General features: G+C 37.2%; 2 protein-coding genes across 3 annotated transcripts in view; one reads left to right on the forward strand and one right to left on the reverse strand.

The window, feature by feature from the left end:
- LOC136038827 (brain tumor protein-like) overlaps positions 1–22,664 on the reverse strand; it is a 456,036-nt gene that overhangs the window by 265,256 nt on the left and 168,116 nt on the right. The gene's annotated exons all lie outside the window — the stretch shown is intronic.
- LOC136038415 (craniofacial development protein 2-like) lies at positions 1,830–2,198 on the forward strand. The gene has a single exon (XM_065721489.1). It carries the CDS (start codon positions 1,830–1,832, stop codon positions 2,196–2,198), a length of 369 nt encoding a protein of 122 aa, XP_065577561.1.

Genomic DNA, 22,664 nt, shown 5'->3' on the forward strand with positions numbered 1-22,664 from the left:
TGTATAAACATAATATCACAGTCTGCAGAATATTTTTGAATTATGGCATATTTGTTGGGGACTCCTCCGTTCATGTTCCATGACGTAATTTTGACACAGGCTGGGCTTTTGATATTGGGCCGCTTCAGCTCACTGACGATTTTTATTATTGTGGGGCACTTGAAGGAATGGCAAGTGTGGGGTTTTGATTTGCAGAGAGGGCATACTATAGGGTTTCCACAGAACTTGTCGGGGCTAGAGCCATGACCTCCTTCTCCGCATCGAGAGCAAATTTACTGGCTAGAGCAGGTAGCAGAAATATGACCAAAATTCTGGCAGTTCAAACAGCGCTTTGGTAGAAAGATAAATTCCTTGATGGGGTACCGCTCCAAGTTAATTTTAGGAGGGTTTTTCATGGCACGGTTCAGATACTGGCGGGATGAGAAGTATAATTTGAATTATCTGGTTTTGCCACATTGATCAACTTTTTCACAATTCGGTATAATTCTTTTAAGCGCGTCACCATTAATATGAGTTGGGACAAACTTGATCATACCAATGAAAGTGGGAGTTTTAACGCTTGCCAGTGTTTCAGGCGATTTTTTGTTAATAGATGTTGCTAGTACTGCTGCTTTAGATTTGTACTATGTTACGAGGCGCCATTCGTACTTCCCTCGGCGGAGTTCAAAATCGTCATCATTCAAAGCATCACCACAAATATTCGACAGGAAGTTTTTCCTTTCTTCTGCGGTAACAACGGTAGAAGGATGCTTTTTCAAGACTACTGAGTAAGACGGAGGAGAACGAGTAGACTCATTAGCTTGAGCAGCAACAGGGTTGCCTTCAGGCCACGGTAATGGTTTCTGGTTCAAACGGTCAAGAAGGCAATTGAACTTGCGATTCATCTCGTTGACAGTGGACACTACACAAGCAGTGATCTCTTCATTGCAGGCCGGAACTTCTTGGGGCTCAAAAATAACGAACTCAGGAAGCTGTCTCTTTTCTTTGGCACAGCGAGTGAACGTCTTCGCAATCTCCATCAAGTTATCCTCGTCCTTTACGTGTTTTATTACACGTTCCCCTAATTCCGACTTGCGATAGATAATCTCTTTTGCTTCTGAAATCGCTTCACGGCTGAAAAACTCGCCAAAGTCCTCACCTAGCAAAAAAATTTGTTTTCACACCTGCTATCATAGCTCTTGAGATAAAATTCAGCACTGCATTCCGCACTAGGTTATCACCCATTTTACTGGTGGTTTCCTTACGAGAAAAGTAAGGGAAGTGTTGAGGGTTGGTTACCTTGTCCCCGCAATTTAAGGGGCACGCCTGGCGGGTACCATGGCTCTTGCTACCAACTCACTCACCACCCCCCCCCTTCTGCTTACCTTTCTCTCGCCACCCCTATCGCAGCGTGATCGCCTTTAAATATCAGAATTCCTAATTATATTCACTACTTGATGGCTAAATGAAGTGTCTAATTGCTTGCTAAAAACTAGTCAGACAGGTTTCGTAGATGCTGACACCTTGATAAACCGTCACACAAGTTTTAATTAAAACTGGTATTTTGCCAAATACTGCGATATCTAGCAAGTGGGAATAAAATTCATACCTCAGGCAATCAGGTATGTGAAAATGAAAAATAATCCGATTAGTTTAGATGTTGGCACCATGAAAGCTAGTTCAATACTGTTGAACTAGTTACCAATACTGTGAATCGTTACCAAGCAGACGTTCTTTGCCTATCAGAGACAAGATTGAACGGAGTGTCACCAGTCTGTGACTCCGATAACTCTTATTTATTTCTCAACTCTGGTGCACATAATGGATCTGGTGACCATGGAGTCGACTTTATGATAAGGCGCCGTGCGCAAAAAGCTCTTCTTGCATGGGATCCAGTGAACCCAAGAATAGCCAGATTACGACTTAAAGGAAGATTTCCCAACATTTCTATCATTACTGTTTACGCACCAACGAGAGTGGCAACGGATGCTGATAAGGACTCCTTCTACTCTGATCTGGAAATTACAATGCAGAAATGCCCTAAACGAGACTTCCTAATTTTAGCGGGTGACTGGAACTCCCGTGTTGGCCCAACAGACCCCAATATTCACCATATTGTTGGTCCATTCACATACGGCCAGCGGTGCTCCAATGGTGATCGACTACTCCAGTTCGTGAGATCTCATAACCTTTTCATCACCACCACAATTTTCTCATAACATAAACCCTCTCAAAGGATAACTTGGCGCTCAAATGATGGCTGCAGAGCTGCCCAAATTGACCCTATATATTGATCCGTCAGCGTTGGCGCTCCTCAGTCATTGAATCTAGAGTCAAGATATGGCTAACCAAACCTAACCTCAATCTGTTTAATAAATACCTAGGTAAAAAAAAACAAAAAATAAAATACAAGTTTTCTTAGATGTAAATCAATGCACTACAAATATTTGTAAAAACATATTTACATAATCACTTAAACATAATTACATAGGCAGTAATCAACATAAAACATTTGGCATTAAAAATCACTTATATATGCCCCACTCGAATCTGCACCCGGTGCGCTGGGTGAGGGTTGGCTGCAGGAACAGGCCAGGCGCAAGTCAATGGTCTTAAAGAAAAGGAAATAATAGTATAATATTAAATACCTTTTTAAAACAACGATTCCGCCTTGTGCAAAAAAATTAAAACATATGAAAAACACTGCAAAATCACTATAAAACATGCCCCTAAGCCGGAAACTGAGATAAAATAACTGTGGTGGAAAAAACAGACCCTCCTCCCACCAGCTATTGAGCTTTCTCCAGACCGAAATGGTATCTATACTCTACAAAGATATCTCGATCTAAAGTAAGGTAGTGGCCGTGTGGTAGTACTTTCACTTCTTCCTCACATAGATAGACTCTGTCCGATATGACTAACATGGCATTCTTTTCACTTTAGCAGTGTAGTTTATGAGCATTAAAGATGAAATCGCCACGATCTTTCCTCTTATAATTAATTATTTCCTACACAGTTTCTATAAGCACTCATGTCAAATTTTCCTTTACATAGTGTGTAGGCACCCCCTTGCAGACTTTTTTGATTTCTTCATTTTGCGTTTACACACATTACACCTTCACACCTGCAAGCCCACCGTGGGAAATCATGTCACTCCCCGTATCAGATTTTAAATATAATAATAAATGACTAAAATAACTTATATGAAGCCCGGGCTTCACTAGCCCTGGGTAAATGGACTCGAACCAGTTGGTGTAGTTCATTCGAAAGCTAATGTACTTACCATATTCCTAATCTTTTAATAGATTTTCTGTCTTAACTGTTTAACAAAAGTGAATCAGTATCAACATAATATACTTAAATTTACCCCTCCGCAGGCCATTGCAACTTTTTTTTAATTCCGAAAATAGCACTGCCAGCGAAAATATTTTTATTTAGAACCACGTTTCTTTTCTCTATGTAAAATGACCATATTGGAGTCAACGATCGTGAATCATGTGAAATTAAAATCGACAATGATTCAGGAAAATTATTTGGGGTTGGTTACAACTTCACAAAGATTCCTATGGAAAAGACTGACACACATATTACCGAAGGCTGAAATTAAAATAACGATAAATATTTCTTTTGCAACCTTTATTTTTTTCTTGGAGCGTTTACTAACAAAGGTGTCAATAACCGCCTTCGTATATGGCTTGTAATCAAATTGGAGAGCTCTATGAACCTTTGTGACCCTTAAACCGTTGGCCACTATCCACCACAAAAAAAGTGGTACACAATATTATTCTGTTTTGGATGAAGTTCAGCAATAAGTTTTCGTTTTGAAGGGGTTTAGTGCATATCCCAATCTTCTACAAAAGAAATATTATAAGGACTCAGTAAATCCCTAGGCAACGGTCTGTTTATGCACGAAAAAACAAAATCCTTTACCGAGTCATAAAGTTACACTGGAATTTCACCATCAATCTTGAGAAATTATCCTTGTGGTCCATTCTCCTTAACAGTGGCAATGTCAAGGAAACTTCGATCACAGGGATTGTCCAGCCATTTGTAATTCCTGCACAGTTAAGAGAAAAAAGACATTGCCAACGGATAAAGGGAGTTCATATCGAGAAAAATTGCACCCGACTTTTCACCGGTGGGTTGTTCAGTCAGGTTGTTTTCCAGATATAATCTCCGTAGAAAACATACCCTTCCAACATGGATCTCTTTAAAAATAAGTATTGATCCACGTCCATGATCAGCCCTAAGTTTTCAATGATATTATAATTCAAATACATCACCAAATGACAAGTTGAAAATAATACCCCAAATCCAACCCAAAAACCTCATTGGTTTTATCCGTGTTATTGCAGACAATATCCAACAATCTAAAAACATCACTTGCCAGGTACATTTTACAACAATCCTCTCCATTTTATAAATTCTCCTTTGGCCCAAACTTTTTAGCTAACTCATAGTCAGAAGTAATGTATTGACCCTCGTGAAGTGAATCATAAAACTCTTTGATGGGCGACAATTTTTCCTTGTTTAGTGTCGAGGTGGATATGCATTTCTCAGACAGGTATATACCCTTACTTGTCAATAAACGATAATTTTTTTCATCTGGAAAGCGCTGTTTAAGAAAGAAAAAACTATTAAAATCGTCACTTTTATGTACTTGAATTAATAGGAATAAGAATTTAAGAAAAAACCATAAAATTCTAAGAAATGGATTTTATTCAAGTACGCATCATCATTTTCAATTGTCTTCCATTGGAACTCTAAGAGCAAAAGTTCTTCAGATGATTTGGGTATGATGTTATAAGAAAAAGAACCATCTACCCGTGTGCCGTCTGTAACGTCACCTTTCTTCAAACGTGCCTACGCTGGTAATCTGAATTTCAAATCATAGTTGGAATTGTGCATACAAACCAGTAGAAAATATTGTAGCTTGACGTTTAAATTACAAGATTTGTGTGGAAGTCTACAAAAGTTACTCCCTAGGAAGTCCCTCATGTGTTAAAGTCTACGAAAGTCTGCAAAAGAGACCTGATAGACACATTGGACAATAATGACGTGAAGTGTAACGTTTTCCTAAAAAACCGACATAAGTTTAACCGAATAAAAACCGACTTAAAAAACAACTAATATATGGAATATTAAATAAATAACCTATTGAATCAGGTACTCTGGCAAGCTCGTAGAGGAGCCAAACCCAATGTCTCATGGATTCAATAAAAGGAGCACTCTCTGAATATATTACCTACTTTTTATGTTTAGGTTCTCCCTCTTCAAATTATGTATCGTACTGTAATACTTTAACACCAATTTTCATTTGTCATCATTCGCCAATGCTCATTTGTCCTCTCAAAAATGTCTATCCCCTTGATTTTTACAGGATAATGCCCCTTTAAATAGTTAAAGTCTACTTTGGGAAACTCTACCCTCTCCTCACCCCCATTAATTGCCAAATTGTCCAAATGTGTCTTAGTGGCATCATATTTCATACGTCCTGGGACAAGGACAGTGAACCTAATGCACTCTTTGCCCTTGTCGAAACGAAAGTGTTGTACAACCCCTGCCCTCTAATCTGCATTATATTTTACAACCCCCTTCCCCATCCCGCCTCTTAAAATAAATTATTTTTGAATTTAATTATATTAACATCTAAGATTTCTATAAATAATGCTATTGAACCATCTCCATCTCATTATAATTTTCTACTTTATTAGAAATACTACCCAATCTGAAAAAAAACACCCTAAAAATTATAAGGATCCGGCTAAAGTGTCTACATTTCTCTTTTTGTGGGTAATGCAAGTACACCTCTCCAGAAGTTTTGTTCCAGTAAAAAAAAATTCGATGGATTCTTTTATGCTGTCCCATCCACCCCAGTCTCGGATTTGTTTTTCAAGAAGGGCTCAAATCTTGCCCATATAGGAGTGGACTTTTCCAATCGGATCCGTGTGGATACTACCATTAGTATGGGTGGGGAAAGGGTCTCTAATATCAGCTCTAAAAACATAAACATTACGCATGGTGGTATCATCTAAATGAAAATCTGATAATACTGGCGGTGAACCAGCACCACTTTCTCCTGGTCTCTCACAGTCACTTTGAGGGACGGGCATTGGATCTGCTAGTACTCTCTCGACCCTGCTAGGTATCAATTGCTCAAGCAGAGGGTCCAAAAATCCTGCTTCGAGGCCGAGATCCGTGACAAAAGAACATGTTCAAATTGGGGGAAGCTGCGTTAATGTGGTTCACCCCCGCACTGAAAAGCTCCTGCGTTTTACTTTCTACGGGGCCCGTACAGAGACTCACACAGAATTGGGTCGGTAGCAGTAATACAGGCGTCTCCGGGCCGTCAATGTATACCCCTTGAATCAGTAGTATTGTTGCAAGATGAACTTAAAACAGAATAGCAACTCATTACCCCTTTAAACACTTTTGATTCCATCTTCAAAAGAATAAATTTAGCTGAAACAGAAAATATTATTAGTGAGTAATTTTTGGAGGGGAAAAAGTGTCCGCTCAGATATAGAGAGACCACACTACCACCTAAAAGTTTAACAGCCAGAAGTTGTTCTGTAAGTGGGGGTAGAGTGGTTGTTTGGGCATGGAAATCCCATACTACTAGCTAAACTCTTAACAACTAGAAATTATTCCTAACATGGGGGTAGAATACCCCCTTTCTCCAACTCTTACCTTTTGAGTCCTGTTATTACACGGTTCTCCATTGAAATTATGAGTTAATAAAATAGACTTACTGAGGGGGTGGTGTTAATACACCACCTCCGAAGATACTGGCCAACAGCTGATCGATTAATAAATAAAAATCATTTTTGGAAACCTTGAAAAAAATGAAAATTTATTTTATCTTGAAATTCTTATGATAATAATCTGAAAAAGAATATACATTAGGTTGTAAAAATAATATTAGTCTGAGGATAAACATCCACAAATTACCCTCTTAAGGGCTGCGAACAAGGCACTCTTTCAACAATTAAACGCTAAGTTTTTTTGCTACTAAAATGTTGTTGGGTAATTCACATAGTTAGGTTTCTTTGAAAAATACCAAGGACGAAATTTTGAGCTCATTATACCCCTAGATAGGAAGATTGCTCAACAAAAATATATCTAAGTGACTTTAAAAACATCTTGTTTTCATTTATAAAAACGTATGGTTAATCCCTAAGAGAGTGTATTATTTATAGGACCAGCAACAACCTAGTAATTCTCCCTTTTTTATGCCAAAAAGAATGTGCTATCTTAGCAACGATGAATAACCTATTCTTATAATGAGCAATGCCATGTCCCCTCCCACCCGCATCGAACAGGGTGTCCAACAGTTTCCAGTTAATTCCTCCCTTTGAAATGGTGCAGTTTTGTTAGCCTGAAAAAGAATATATATTAGGCAGAATAACCATAAGTTTTTTAAGCTAATAAATATACCGTCGATAAACGCATAATGAGCTTTTCGACAGAATATCAAAAAATTTTATTCACAGTAGGACTGGCAACTCCATCTTGCTTGGAGGTTATAGAGCACCCAGCAACTCCATCGTGCATGGGGGATATATTCTTCTCGTGTTTGGGGGCTAAGAGGGCCGTATTCTTGCAGCTTTGCTAGGAGCCGTAGAAGGGCCGGCATTTTCACCATGCATGGGGGTAGCATTCTCGCTGCTTTACTTGAGCCCTGCTGTTGTCAAAGCCCCATCTCCGAGGATTGCGAGGTAGAGGTGTTCTCATTCACCCTGCCTCTTTGGGGGAAGAAGCCCTTCTTGGTCGAAGTACCCCTGTAATAAAGATTAAATTTTAGTTCTCGGAATCGCTTGAGCCTTAAAATCATAGTTTTCAACACGTATTGTGCCCCCTACTTATATTTAACTCATCCCCATTGCCACAATCCTTCTATATTAACGTTAGTAAACCCTCCCTCTCCAGCTTAAATTGTTTGTTTTACAAAAGTATTTAAGCTTGAACCATTCTTTGAAAGGTTGTTGCTTCTGCACCGCAAGGGTAAACAAGAAAATTATGAAAGAAGAAATAAATTTTTCAAAGAAAGTCAAAGAACCCAATTAGACCAAAATGAGCAAATAGCCTAGCTATATGTTGGTGACTCATAATAATAGTAACTGAATACGACAAAAATGAAATATTTTGACAGAAAAGTTTGAATTAATGAGTGTCGTAGACCGTGAGTATTTTTTATTCCAAGATTAAATTTCTGTTTTTATTCTCTCTATAATATGTTACAGTAAGGAAAAAACATTATTTCCTTCATACCTATTTTTGCCCTTGAACTACAAAAGTTCTATACAACACCATTTAAATGCGGATCGCTCCCTTAATATACATAGAGGCGTACCTGTTGGTATCTTCAGGTCATATACTTAAAAAAAAATCAACTTGTGTTGTCAGTCATCTCGAATCTGAGACTGATGAATTTTCTTTCCAGAGACCAGGTTTTATAGCCCCGAGAAAATTACTCGGTACCGATACGAGAATAACAAACTCTCTTATAAGGGGAATCTCCTGGTCATATTGGAAAATCTATAGACGTCTAGACCACGTAACGGCTCGCCTTTGTTCTTGGAAAATCAATACATAATAGAACAGCTTTGTCTATTTTAGCAGCAATGAAAACAAAGGGCCTCTGTGTAAACCAGAAAAAACCTATCTAAATATTGGAGTAAGATCAATTTGGACTAGGTCCAAACTTGGGGACCCTTCGGTTTTTAAGCAATTAATATACCAATAAAAAAAAACTATAATGTAACACCTATGTTTGCATGATAATAACGATAACTTCAAGTTCCCCCTCTGGTGAGCCCTAAAGATTTTCTCTACATCCTTAGGTTTTTAAGCAATTAACATAACATTCAAAGAAAACAATCTCTTACTATTCAACAAACACATCCCTATAGTATTACGTAACATACAAGTGTACTATAGTGCTGCTCAAGACCCAAGTGCTCATTATAGTATCTTGAGGGATCGGCAAATCCAATAGTATACCCTCTATGGGCGTCGTGGACACTGGGACCTTATCATTACTAATACTTACTGTAAGTATAAGTGAGTTCAACAGGCCAGAGCCACCACTTAATTCCCCTGAAAGATAAACCATGCTCACTGACCATCCGGAGGTGAGCCCCCTCTTGCTCATCATAAGAAATGATGTATCTACTCGGCTGGCTACTTGCAGCTATTTTTATTGATTTAGATATAATAACATACTAAAAATATAATTTAATTCAATATTAGAAATAAACATCTTTATTCGATAATTAAAAGTAATAAAATATCTATAATAAGACACTGGGACCAACCTCAGTTGCAGTTTCCAGAACCCTTGCAAGAGCAGGCCTATACGGCCTAGAAATCATGTCCTTTCATGTGGTGTGTCCTTAAAACCTTAGAAAAGACAATATGTACACTCTAGACGTCATGATCTTAGCAATGAGGGTCTGTACACCCTAGACGTTGTGACCTCCGCACTGATGATCTGTACGCCATAGACATTATGATCTTAGTAATTAAGATTTGTTCACTCTTGGCGTTATGACCTAAACATTGACGGTCTGTACGCCCTTGGCGTTATCACCTTACCAATGAAGCTCCCTATGATAAAATAAAAGTGTTATACCACGGCATAAACAATGAACTATCCATGCCTAACCAATAAATTACGATTAATGACATTTTATATTTGAGTTAAAACAACTATTATCTAGACTCGTTTGAATCTATAAAGTGGGAACTAAGAATACCAGTTAGAGACAATAGAGCTTTGTACTAGTTTATTAGTGCTGGTTTCATTGGAATATCCTAGACGGACTCAGAAGCAGTAATTTTGGTTCATTTTGTGTTTCAATTCGCTCTTTACTTCCCTCAGAAAAACTTCGTTTTTTAAATTAATATCGCTTAAAGACACTTCAGGCCATAAAACCATATCAACAAGGTAAACCGTAAAAATTATAATTATATTAAGTTATATTAAATTGAACCAATATTTTTAAAGTATGGCACGTAACCTAATTAAACGGTAATGAGATTTTGAAAAATCCTTCAAGTACCAACAGAGGTCAGGGCAAAATAAGGTACAAAATAAAGTACCTCTCTTGCCCATCAATTCCCTAAGCACATCTAATCAAAATTTTAAGACACCTATTTTGTTCAGCGTAGTTGGAAGGTCTTGAAATTATGTCTTTGAGTATGACAACCCCCCCCCCTCCACCTTCTTCAGCGCAAGGGTTGTAAGTTACACCCCGAGGGCATTTATGGTAGTCGTGTGAACTATAGAAGAGACTCATTTGATTGTAAATGTATAGTTCTAGTTCTCTTTTAGAATTCAAACATGATAGAGAACAACTTGCCCCCCCCCCCACATTCAAACATTTTCTTTTCCTGAGACCCAACCAATTGAAATTGTGAGATTCATTTTGTTACCAATAGTACAAAAATCATAACAATGTCTTGGACACATGGATGGACACAATCCCAAACAGCCCTTGGGCAAGGGTTGTTAATTATCCCCCGGGGCGTGAAGGTTTCTTATGGAATGGGTAATCGTATAAAATTTGGATTGAATGAAGCTAATTTGATTGGAGGTCCGAAGTTTTAGTGTCCTTTTTATGAGTAAAAATGAATGGTGGGCAATCAGCCACCACCCAAGCCTGTCATTCCCCAAAACGTATCTAATCGAAATTTTAAGAGATCTTGTTTGTTAAGTCTTGTTGAAAGGTCCAGTAATTGTGTCTTTAGAGATGTCAACCTCCTCACAGTCCTCTGGATAAGCGCTGTAAGCTAGGCGATTCGTTCGTTGTTTACACGTAGTATATGTTATTGAGAAAGATATACATGTTTGAACTTTACTTTCCAAGAAGACGAAGGACATTCAGGTTTAGCCTTTCAGAGAATGTTGAGGTGAGTGTTGCACTAAATCAAAACACGTTATGTCTATTAGGATTGTCAAAAGGGTGCAACACAGGAACAACTGTGTATTTTAATTTGGAAAATTCAGGAAATGATAAGGGATATGGTCAAAAAACCATATTTGCATGCTACCAATACTACTACAACTACCACCACTAATACTACCAGACTACTCCATTAACAGTATTGAGGGTAAATTCGAACTAAATAAAAGACGCTATATGTATGATAATTGTCAAAACAGCGCATCTCAAGAATTGATTTGGGTATTAAGTTGGAACTTTCAGAGAATGCTTAAAGAGGGGCATCATCTCACCATAAGGCAATGTGTGCACAATACTGCTAACACTGCTGTTACTGCAGCATTTACTATTACTACTACTAATACTACTTCTACTGCAACTACTTGTAAGGCTAAGAGTACTGAGATGAATATTTCAAGAAGTATATGAACATACAGGTTATCAAAAGGACAAATCAGCAGTGTCATAGTAACGGTTAATTGTAATAAGTTAAAACTTCTAGGAAACATGATGAGTGGGATGTTCTACTAGCCAACTGGCAATATGGTAATATTATTACTAGTAATATCAATACTACTACTGTGACTACTATTACAAAAATAAAATTTTCAAGGAGTTTTGGGGGGGAGGTGGACTGAATCACAACACGCTGTCTGTTTCTCCAAATTTAATTTTTTACACTTTCGGTTACTATGTGGCTGAATTGCTTCTTTCTTACGCTTCGTTAAATCTTAAAGAGCTTCTTTAAGTTTTTTCTTTTTCGTTAAATCTTAAAAATCTTAAATCACTAAAATTTAAAGAGCGAGGTATAGACTCTGGAGGAAACCCCCATATATGCGTAATAATTTCTGTTCGCTTTAAGTTTTAATATTACTGTTTACTTTCAGTTGAAAAAACTTGTTTTCAATTCAATTATTCAAAGAAGAGGTATCCAAAATTCCTTTGTTCTATAGCAAAGCTTTTCCAGAAAAGTTGAACTTTTCTTAAGACTTCCAGAATTTACATCATTGTAATTATGTGAGAAACCAAACTTTCATAATGAATTATGATTCATTAAAGTACACCTTGGTGAATTTAGTTAAATATTTACCTTTCTTGGACTAGTCCTCTTTAAAAATAAACTTAGAATATCAAAAAAAATAAATATCTACAAAAAAGTGTCTAAAATAGCATTGGCTCCTATCGAATAAACTGCATAAAAATCAAAAGGGAATACATCGAAATAAGGGGATTTTAAGACAAAAGCAACTTTACCCTAGGCCTGCTGGCTAACAACTTAACCCTTGTTTTCTCCCAGGTATTTTTAATATTTCATTCATTGTTATTCAAGACAAAACTTTATCAAGATCCGCTGTGACGGTAAGATTTTCAATCAAAGTGGGTAGTACCATGCAGTGGTGTTTCAAATTTTGATTCTTTGATGTTATGCTTTTGTCCAAAATTTCTACATTTATCAGATGTTTCTGGTAAATCTGTGATCACCAGATCACGATCAAGATTGCAATGTATTCTTTATAATTCAAATTCAAAGGCATACACAAAACATCATTCGGAGGTCTGCTATGCAAAACCTTTTAATCAGGGCCAAAAAAAATTCCGTGCCTCCAAAATATCCAAAAATACTCTACCTCAAAACTCTCCGGGGAAAACGAAGCTCTTAAAAATTAACGAAGCCTCGCTTCGTTAAAGTCGTTCAGAATTTAATAAATTTATGATTTAAAATTATTAGTAAAAACTACATACAGATTAATTTTTGTGCAAATATTTTTTAATTTTGTTGTGTTGTGTGAAATTTCTTAAATTCCGGTAAAGATAAAACCCCAGTTACTCGTCAAAGAGGGGTCTATCAAATACCTTGTGACTGTGGAAATTACTATGGTGGCAGGACCCATCAGAATCTAGAAAAACGGCTACACCAGCATAAAAAAGACATAGAGAAGGCATTAATTTCAAATAGTTCCGACAACTTCTTTGATTCTGCTTTAGGTTGGCATATATTTAATAATCCCTCCCACACGATACTTTTTGAAAAATCTTCACTCATCAGTAATGATTTGGGGATAAAACAGGTGGTTTGGGAGTCAATCGAAATTAGTCTGAAAATAAATGATAAAATTTCTTTGAACAGGGACTTGGGGGAATACTCACTAAATTCTTAATAGTCAAACTTATGTAAAAGTGATCTAACAAAATATTTTACTAAACCGATTTATAATAGTATAGAACCAGTTACGAAAAGACCTTTGAGGCAGGCTGCCAAAAACGCAAGGTTGGCTTTTAGAACTTGCATGTAATTATTTTGTTCTGTTTTTTTTTTAGTGAATTTATCATCTCACTTCATTCTATTTGTCAGTTCTGGCTAACCTTCGTTGAAGTAAGGTTTAAAAACAAGTAAGGTTTAAAAACAGCTAGGGCTGTTTTAAAAAAGTTTTTAAAAAACATTATTAGTTTTAATTCTCACATTTTAATGTAAGTTTATTTATATATAAATATTTTTTTTCTCGTATTGTGCTGAAGACGGCCCTTGGAGATAGGGCCGAAATATCCACAGATTTGATTTCCACTGTCTTGAAAAGATTTTCCCTATTGTTCCTACTTTGTGTTTGTTTGTTATCTAAGATATTTCAATGAAACCAGTCCAAAGAAACTAGTACTAAGTTCTATTATCTCTAACTGATATTCTTAGTTCCCACCTTATAGATTCAAACGAGTCTAGTTGTTAGTTGTTGTAACTCAAACATAAAATGTCATTAATTGTATTTTATTGGTTTAGGCATGGATAGTTCGTTATTTATGGTATGGTATAACACTTTTATTTTGTCATAGTGACCTTCATCGGTATTTCAAATATTCTTGGTGCTTTCTCTCTCAAAGACCTCCATATCTGCCTTTCTTTCTGTTTCCCTACTTTTCCCATCGACTTCATTTGCCCTTCTTGATCTCTGTGTGTCCCAAAATCAGACATTTTCATGTTCAAACGGCATTAGCTTTCTTCAAAAATTTAGTACTATTTTTAACTAATATGAACATATGCATGATATTGATCAGTAATATTGCTTAATTAATTAATCCGCCACTTTTAGGAAACTCAATCATTGCCACACAGCAAAAAGGACGATTCGCAGCAAACTATTTCAAATTATCAGCCGCGAGTAATTTCAAATACATCAAGATACTTTATCAAATAGTCAAATGCACTTCCGGTATTCTCGTGATAAATTGTAGTCTAAATTAGCCGATGTTTCTCGCAAGCTAATTAGTTTGTTTTATCTGGCTAGGCCAAGCCCAGTCTGACCTTACTTTCCAATATACAAATTAATTCCGTCTTTTTCCGTGAATTTTTTATATTGTACTCCATTAGGCTATACTATATAGGCTACATTAACTTGGATATTCCGGGGAATTCCCCATTAATTTAAAATTCCTCCTGACAGCTTCATCTCCCAGAATCTTCCCTAACCATGCAAAATTCCCCAGTGGAAAATCCCCCAGCAAAAAACTCACCTCCCCACCCAAAAAATACATAAAAACTTTCCAATAACAAATACTAAACGTGAACAATGGGCACATCTTATAACTTAAAGACCTTTCTCCGGGGGCTTTGGGAGTTCATGATATCTCCAAAAGCCCAGTTATTAAACCCTTCAACTATGCTGAACAATGAGACTATCTCAAAATTTTGATTGGACTAATTTGGGAAACAGGGTGCAGGATTGGGGCCTAATCACCCTTCAATCTATTTGGCCACTTAAAAAGTACATTATAGCATTTAATATCTGTTTTAATGAGCCCTCTCCAGATATTCTAGGACCATTTGGTCGATATGATCACCGTTGGAAAAAAAAGACAAATCTTATATCTGGGATGTTTCTCCTGGCAAAACATACACAATTCCACATCTCTTTACATAAGAACTTTAAATCTCTACGATGGAGTTCTCGGATACGCTGAAACCGATGATAGGATTTTCATTGAGTAAATTCTTTGTTTTTAAGGGTGTGTTTCCCCCGTTTTTGAAAATCAGACATATTTTCTGAGGCTCGTAGCCCTTGATGGGAAAGACTACGAAACTTAATGAATCTAATATATCTGGAATCATAGTAATGAAACAATTCTTTTAATACATCTATTAGTATGAAAATTCCGCCTTTTTTGAGTTTCGGTTACTACTTAGCCATGTCACTCCTTACTTACAGTTGGTTGTCACGCACTGTTTGAAATTTTGATTTTTTTTTTCTTTTCTTCCTCTTCTTTAAGAACGACTCCTGAAACACAAGGGTTGTTTCATTTGAACAACAAGAAGCTTTTTTAAAAACTAAAAACTTCAGCATGAAGAACGGGTTGTTGAGGAGTGGGCAGCCCCTCTCATATCCGCAATAATTTCTGCTTGTTTTAAGATTTAATGATCCTGCTTACTTTCAGTCGGAAAAGCTTGTTTTTCTTATTTAATAACCCAAGAAATATCTAATCTTGCTAAGAAATTAAAGAAATCTTCTTATTTTTGAATGTATTAAACGTGCTCTTAATAAAAAAAAAAATAGAAACCAAATTTCAAGAACTTAATTTGGTTAATAGATAAAACTGAATTTCAGCTATCAAATTTTGCCAGGATTGTTGTCTAACATTCTGAATCAGGAAAAAATGGAAATTATGCTCAGTTCGTATATCATACTTAATATGTCCTCCGAAGAATCGCCACCACAACTACGATTATAAACCTGTAATGGGAAATTGATAATGAGAATGGAATAATACAAAATCTATTTATATAAAAATAAGTTGTCTGTGTGTGTGTGTGTCTGTCTGTCTGTCGAGTGACGTCATGTTTGTGTGTCGACTGACGTCATGTTTTCGACTGACGGAATTACAGACCGGGACATCGGGACACAAATGACGACCGGGACACCGGCACATCTATCTATCTATATATATATATAAATAAGTTGTCTGTTTGTTGGTGGGGGCGCCCCCCCAAAGCCCCCCCCCCACGCGCGTAAGTCGTTACGTGCCATATGAGTTACGCGCCATTGTAGTTGTGTCCCTATGTCCCACCTGTGATATATATATATATATATATATATATATATATATATATATATATATATATATATATATATATATATATATATATATATATATATATATATATATATATATATATATATATATATATATATATATATATATATATGTGTGTTTTTAACTACGTAAAACTTGCGAATATACAACATTCTTTGCTGTCCCATTGTCTGTGCATATAAATATATTGTCAGGTTTACCGACTCTTGAACATGCAACATATAATGGTCCATGGTACAACAATCCGTATTCAGATCTATACCTCATGATTCTAATGATTGCCCTTGAGCTTTGTTGATGGTGATTGCTAATCGACTATTCCCTGTGTCGCCGTCGTCATTCATATATCCCCCTGTGCCCCCCGGCGTCCCCGTTGTAGTTGTGTCGCTGTGTCCCGGTCGTCATTTATATTCCCTGTGTCCCGGTCGTCATTTGTGTCCCGGTGTCCCAGTCTGTGATTTCTCTTTGAGTGTCCCCCGTTGTAGTTGTGTCCCTGTGTCCCGGTCGTCATTTATATTCCCTGTGTCCCGGTCGTCATTTGTATCCCGGTGTCCCGGTCTGTATATACATTCGTTTTTGAAATGGTATATGATGAAATAAATTTTTATATTTTTCCCCTTTTTTTCTTTTTTGTTTTTTTTATTTTTATTTTTTTAGTTATGTTTTTCTCCTTTATTTTTCTTTTTTTTTCCTTTTTTATTTTTTTTTTCTTTTTTAGTTTTTTTAGTTTTTTAGCTTTTTTATTTTTTTTTTAGTTTTTAGTTTTTTTTCTTTTTAGTTTTTTTGTAGTTTTTACCTTTTTTTTAGAGTGTCCCCCGTTGTAGTTGTGTCCCTGTGTCCCGGGCGTCATTTATACTCCCTGTGTCCCGGTCGTCATTTGTGTCCCGGTGCTTTGTTGTTGGTGATTTCTAATCGAACATTCCTTGTGTCCCGGTCGCTTTCTCTTTGAGTGTCCCGGTCGTCATTTATATTCCCTATGTGCCGGTGTCCCGGTCGTCATTTGTGTCTCGATGTCCCGGCCTGTAGTTTCGTCAGTCGAAAACATGACGTCAGTCAACACACAAACATGACGTCACCCGACAGACCCACACACAGACAACTTATTTTTATATATATAGAAGAAGATATCTATCTATATTCACAGGTGGGACATAGGGCCACAACTACAATGGCGCGTAACTAATATGGCGCGTAACGACTTACGCGCGGGGGGGGGGGGCTTGGGGGGGGGTGCGAAGCGCCCCCACCAACTAGGTATTGGGGTGGTGCACCCCAACAGCTAGTAGGGAATATAAATGACGACCGGGACACACAAAGAGAAAGCGACCGGGACACAAGGAATGTTCGATTAGCAATCACCAACAACAAAGCACCGGGACACAAATGACAACCGGGACACAGGGAGTATAAATGACGACCAGGACATAAGTAAAAAAAAACTAAAAAAAAACTTAAAAAAAAGGTAAAAACTAAAAAAAAACTAAATAGAAAAAAAAACTAAAACTAATAAAAAAACTAAAAAAGCTAAAAAACTAAAAAAGAAAAAAAAAGAAAAAATGGAAAAAAATGAAAAATAAAGGAGAAAAACAAAACTAAAAAAAAAAATAAAAAAAAAATAAAAAGAAAAAAAACTAAAAAAAACAAAAAAAAAGTAAAAACCAAAAAAAAACTAAAAAGAAAAAAAGAGGAAAAATGCAAAAATTTATTTCATCATATACTGTTTCAAAAACGAATGTATATACAGACCGGGACACCGGGATACAAATGACGACCGGGACACAAGGAATATAAATGACGACCAGGACACAGGGACACAACTACAACGGGGACGCCGGGGGCGTAGGGGGATATATAAATGACGACGGGGACACAGGAAATGTTCGATTAGCAATCACCATCAACAAAGCTCAAGGGCAATCATTAGAATTATGAGGTATAACTAAAAAAAACTAAAAAAAAGGTAAACAAGAGTCGGTAAACCTGACAATCTATTTATATGCACAGACAATGGGACAGCAAAGAATGTTGTATATTCGCAAGTTTTGCGTATTTAAAAACATATATATATATAAATAATATATATATATATATATATATATATATATATATATATATATATATATATCTATATATATAAAAATAAGTTGTCTGTCTGTCTGTCTGTGGATCAGGTGACGTCATGTTTCTGTGTCGGCTGACGTCATGAAATTAGTTGTCAGGTGACGTCATGTTTCTGTGTCGGCTGACGTCATGAAATTAGTTGTCGTCATTTTCGCTTTGACGGTGACGTCATTCAAGATATATAAGACATATGTTCACGTAGAAATCTATTAATGTTTAAGTTTACAATGACTGATGAAGATGCTCAAAGAGTCTATGCCAAAAAACTTGCTGCTGATAGAGAAAGTCAGAAAAGAAAGCGTGCCGAGGAACTACCAGAGCAACGCGAAAGCAGACTTGCTGCTAAAAGAGAAAGTGAAAAAAGAAGGCGTGCCGAGGAATCAAAAGAACAGCAGGGAAACAGGCTTGAGGCTGATAGAGAAAGAAAGAACAGAAAGCGTGCCGAGGAATCAAAAGAACAGCAAGGAAACAGGCTTGAGGCTGATAGAGAAAGAAAGAACAGAAAGCGTGCCGAGGAATCAAAAGAACAGCAAGGAAACAGGCTTGAGGCTGATAGAGAAAGAAAGAACAGAAAGCGTGCCGAGGAACTACCAGAGCAACGCGGAAGCAGGCTTGCTGCTGATAGAGAAAGTAAGAAAAGAAAGCGTGCCGAGGAATCAGAGCAACCTGAAAGTTATCGCCTGGCATTCAGGTACAACCCAGTCGATGATTATAGCTTGAGTAGATGTGTTCAAATCGGGACAATGTCTAAAATTTGTCCCTATTGCAAGGCCTTGAAATTCAATGGTGAAACAATGGGAATGTGTTGCGCCTCAGGAAAAGTTAAACTTCCTCTATTGGCTGCACCACCAGAGCCATTGAAGACTTTCCTTACTGGAACTACGTCAGAATCTAAGCGTTTTTTGTCAAAAATCAGACAATACAACTCATGTTTCCAAATGACGTCGTTTGGAGCCCAAATCGAAAATCCAGATCAGTTTATGTCTACCTTCAAAGTAAAAGGGCAAATTTATCATAAAGCAGGGTCCCTTCTACCATTCTCAGGCGAGAATCATAAATTTTTACAATTGTACTTCATCAGTGATAGAAATTCTGAATTGAATGCACGTTGCGAAATTTCTCCCAACGTTGAAAGGACAATCGTTTCCCAATTGCAACATCTTTTCCACGAAAATAATAATTTAGTGCGTCTGTTCAAAACAGCCATCGATTTGATGCCTACTGATACGCATAAAATTGTTATTTCCGCTGACAAAACGCCTCCTGGCCAACATGTGCGTAGATACAATGCTCCGACTATCGACGAAGTGGCAATCGTTATGGTCGGTGATCAGTTTTTACCTCGAGATATTATTCTTCATAAGCGAAACGCTCAGTTGTTAAGAATTGCTGAAACTCATCGATGCTACGATGCCCTACAATATCCTATCATTTTTTGGGATGGAGCCGACGGCTATCACTTTAATATTAAATTGATGAATCCAGCCACTAACAAAGAAATGAATAAGAAATGCAGTGCAATGCATTATTATTCCTATAGACTAATGATTCGGCAGGATGAAGAAAATTATATTTTAAAATGCCGTGAATTGTTTCACCAATTCGTCGTGGATATGTATGCTAAAATTGAATCAGAAGGTTTGCTATATATCCGCCTGAATCAGACCAAGCTCCGCTCTGAACAATACATTCATTTGCGAGATGCAGTTATAAATGACGGTAATACCACAAACGTTGGAAGATTAACAATTTTACCTTCGTCATATGCTGGCAGTCCCCGTCATATGCATGAATATGCTCAAGATGCTATTGCGTATGTTCGTCTCTATGGTCGTCCAGATTTATTTATTACATTTACATGTAATCAATCTTGGGACGAGATACTGCAGCTTTTACTTCAAGGACAATCGGCGGTTCATAGGCATGACATTACGGCACGTGTCTTCCGGCAAAAGTTGAAATCACTGATAAACTACCTTGTAAAACATGAAGTGTTTGGGTCAGTGCGATGCTGGATGTACTCAGTGGAATGGCAAAAACGAGGTTTGCCACACGCACACATACTAATCTGGCTACATAAAAAAATTACTTCGAACGAAATTGATGATGTGATTTCCGCTGAAATACCTGATAAAAATGTCGATAAGGGGTTACATGATATTATTGTAAAAAATATTATACATGGACCTTGCGGTGCACTGAACGAAAATTCACCATGCATGGCCAAAGGAAGGTGCACAAAGCAATATCCTCGACTTTTAGTACCCAAAACAATTACTGGCAATGATGGTTACCCACAATATAGAAGAAGATCTACTGAAGATGGCGGTAAAACAGCAATAATAAAGAAGCGTAACGGTACCACCATCCAAGTAGATAACCAGTGGGTTGTTCCATATTCCCCATTATTATCAAAAACATTTAATGCACACATAAACGTTGAATACTGTAACTCCGTAAAGGCAATCAAATACATATGTAAATACGTCAACAAAGGCAGTGACATGGCAGTTTTTGGCTTGCAGCCCGAAATCAAAGATTTTTATGAAATCGTAGAATATCAGGCTGGAAGCTGTTTGGCGAATTCTTTCATTTCCGATACATGAACGTAGTCCAGCTGTTGTTCACTTAGCGGTACATTTAAAGAATGGTCAACGTGTTTATTTCACGGAAACCAACGTGCAACAAAGAGTCCTGAATCCACCGGATACAACATTAACAGCTTTTTTTTCGCTTTGCAAAAATGATTCTTTTGCAAAAAAACTGCTGTATACTGAAGTGCCTTCGTATTACACGTGGAATACTAAAAATAAAGTATTTGAACGTCGAAAACAGGGTAAGTCAGTCGACGGCCAACCTACCATCTTCAAAGATACCACGATAGGAAGACTCTACACCGTTCACCCCAATCAGCATGAATGCTTCTTTCTACGCCTGCTTTTGGTGAATGTACCCGGTCCGACATCCTTTGAGTATTTGAGGACTGTAAATGGTACTATACATGACACTTACCGTAGTGCATGCCAAGCTCTGAATTTATTGGAGAATGACCAACACTGGGATAACTGCATCAATGACGCGTGCGAAACGTCAACCCCAAGTCAAATTCGTGCATTGTTTGGCATCATTTTAACAACTTGCTCTCCATCAGCTCCTACAGAGTTATGGGAAAAATATAAGTCAAAAATGTCCGAAGATATACTCCATCGAAAACAGTTAGAGACGTCAGATATGACTTTTGATTTTACATCAGAAATTTATAACTACACTTTGGTTGTTATAGAAGATTTGTGCGTAAGTATGGCAAACAAACCTCTTCAGGATTTGGGAATGCCTTCACCTAACCGTATCGCTGCTGTTTCGACATGTGTAGAATTGGATCGTGAACAAAGTTACAGTACGAGTGATCTATTGTCGTATGTACAAAATAACATTTCCAAGTTAACGTCGGAACAAAAAGACATTTATGATACGATAATGCATTGTGTCGATAACAACGTTGGAGAAATTTTCTTTTTGGATGCGCCAGGAGGTACTGGTAAAACGTTTGTGATAAAACTGATTCTGGCATCAATTCGATCAAAAAATGATATAGCGTTGGCAATTGCGTCGTCCGGAATAGCCGCAACATTGCTGCCTGGTGGAAGAACTGCTCATTCCGCTTTGAAATTGCCTCTGAACTTACATTCTACAGAAACTCCCACGTGCAATATTTCCAAATCATCTGGGATGGGTAAAGTATTGCAGCAATGCAAACTTATTATTTGGGATGAGTGCACAATGGCACACAAAAAATCGCTCGAGGCTCTGGATCAATGCTTGAAAGATTTGCGAGGGAAGTCGAAACCCTTTGGCAGCACCTTAATATTGCTTGCGGGAGATTTCAGGCAAACATTACCTATAATACCTGGATCAACTCCTGCAGACGAAATGAATGCTTGCCTGAAAAATTCTAATTTATGGGCACACGTAAAAACATTAAAATTAACTACAAATATGCGTGTCCGATTGCAAAACGATGACTCTGGTCAAACACTTTCAGATCAATTGCTGGCAATGGGAAACGGAAAGCTCCCAGTAGACTCAATTTCAGGACGTATACAACTACCTGCTGATTTCTGTAATTTAGTGACGTCCAAAAATGAATTGATTGAAAAAGTATTTCCGAATATTCTAAAAAATTATAAAAATAATAAATGGCTAAGTGAAAGAGCGATTCTCACACCCAAAAATATAGACGTCCACAAAATCAACAATATTGTTTTGACCAAGATTCGAGACCAGGCAGTCCTTTACAAGTCAGTCGACACAGTTTTGGAACCAAATGAAGCGGTTAATTATCCATCTGAATTTTAAATTCCATAGATCTTTCAGGGTTTCCACCACACGTGCTACAACTAAAAATAGGCGTACCAATAATACTTTTAAGAAATATAAACCCACCAAAGCTTTGCAATGGCACTCGACTTGCCGTAAAAAAAAACAATGGAAAACCTAATAGAGGCCACAATCTTGACAGGGCCTTTTGAGGGTGAGGCT

Source organism: Artemia franciscana, chromosome 18 (assembly GCF_032884065.1).
Source record: "Artemia franciscana chromosome 18, ASM3288406v1, whole genome shotgun sequence".
Taxonomy (NCBI): Eukaryota; Metazoa; Arthropoda; class Branchiopoda; order Anostraca; family Artemiidae; genus Artemia; species Artemia franciscana.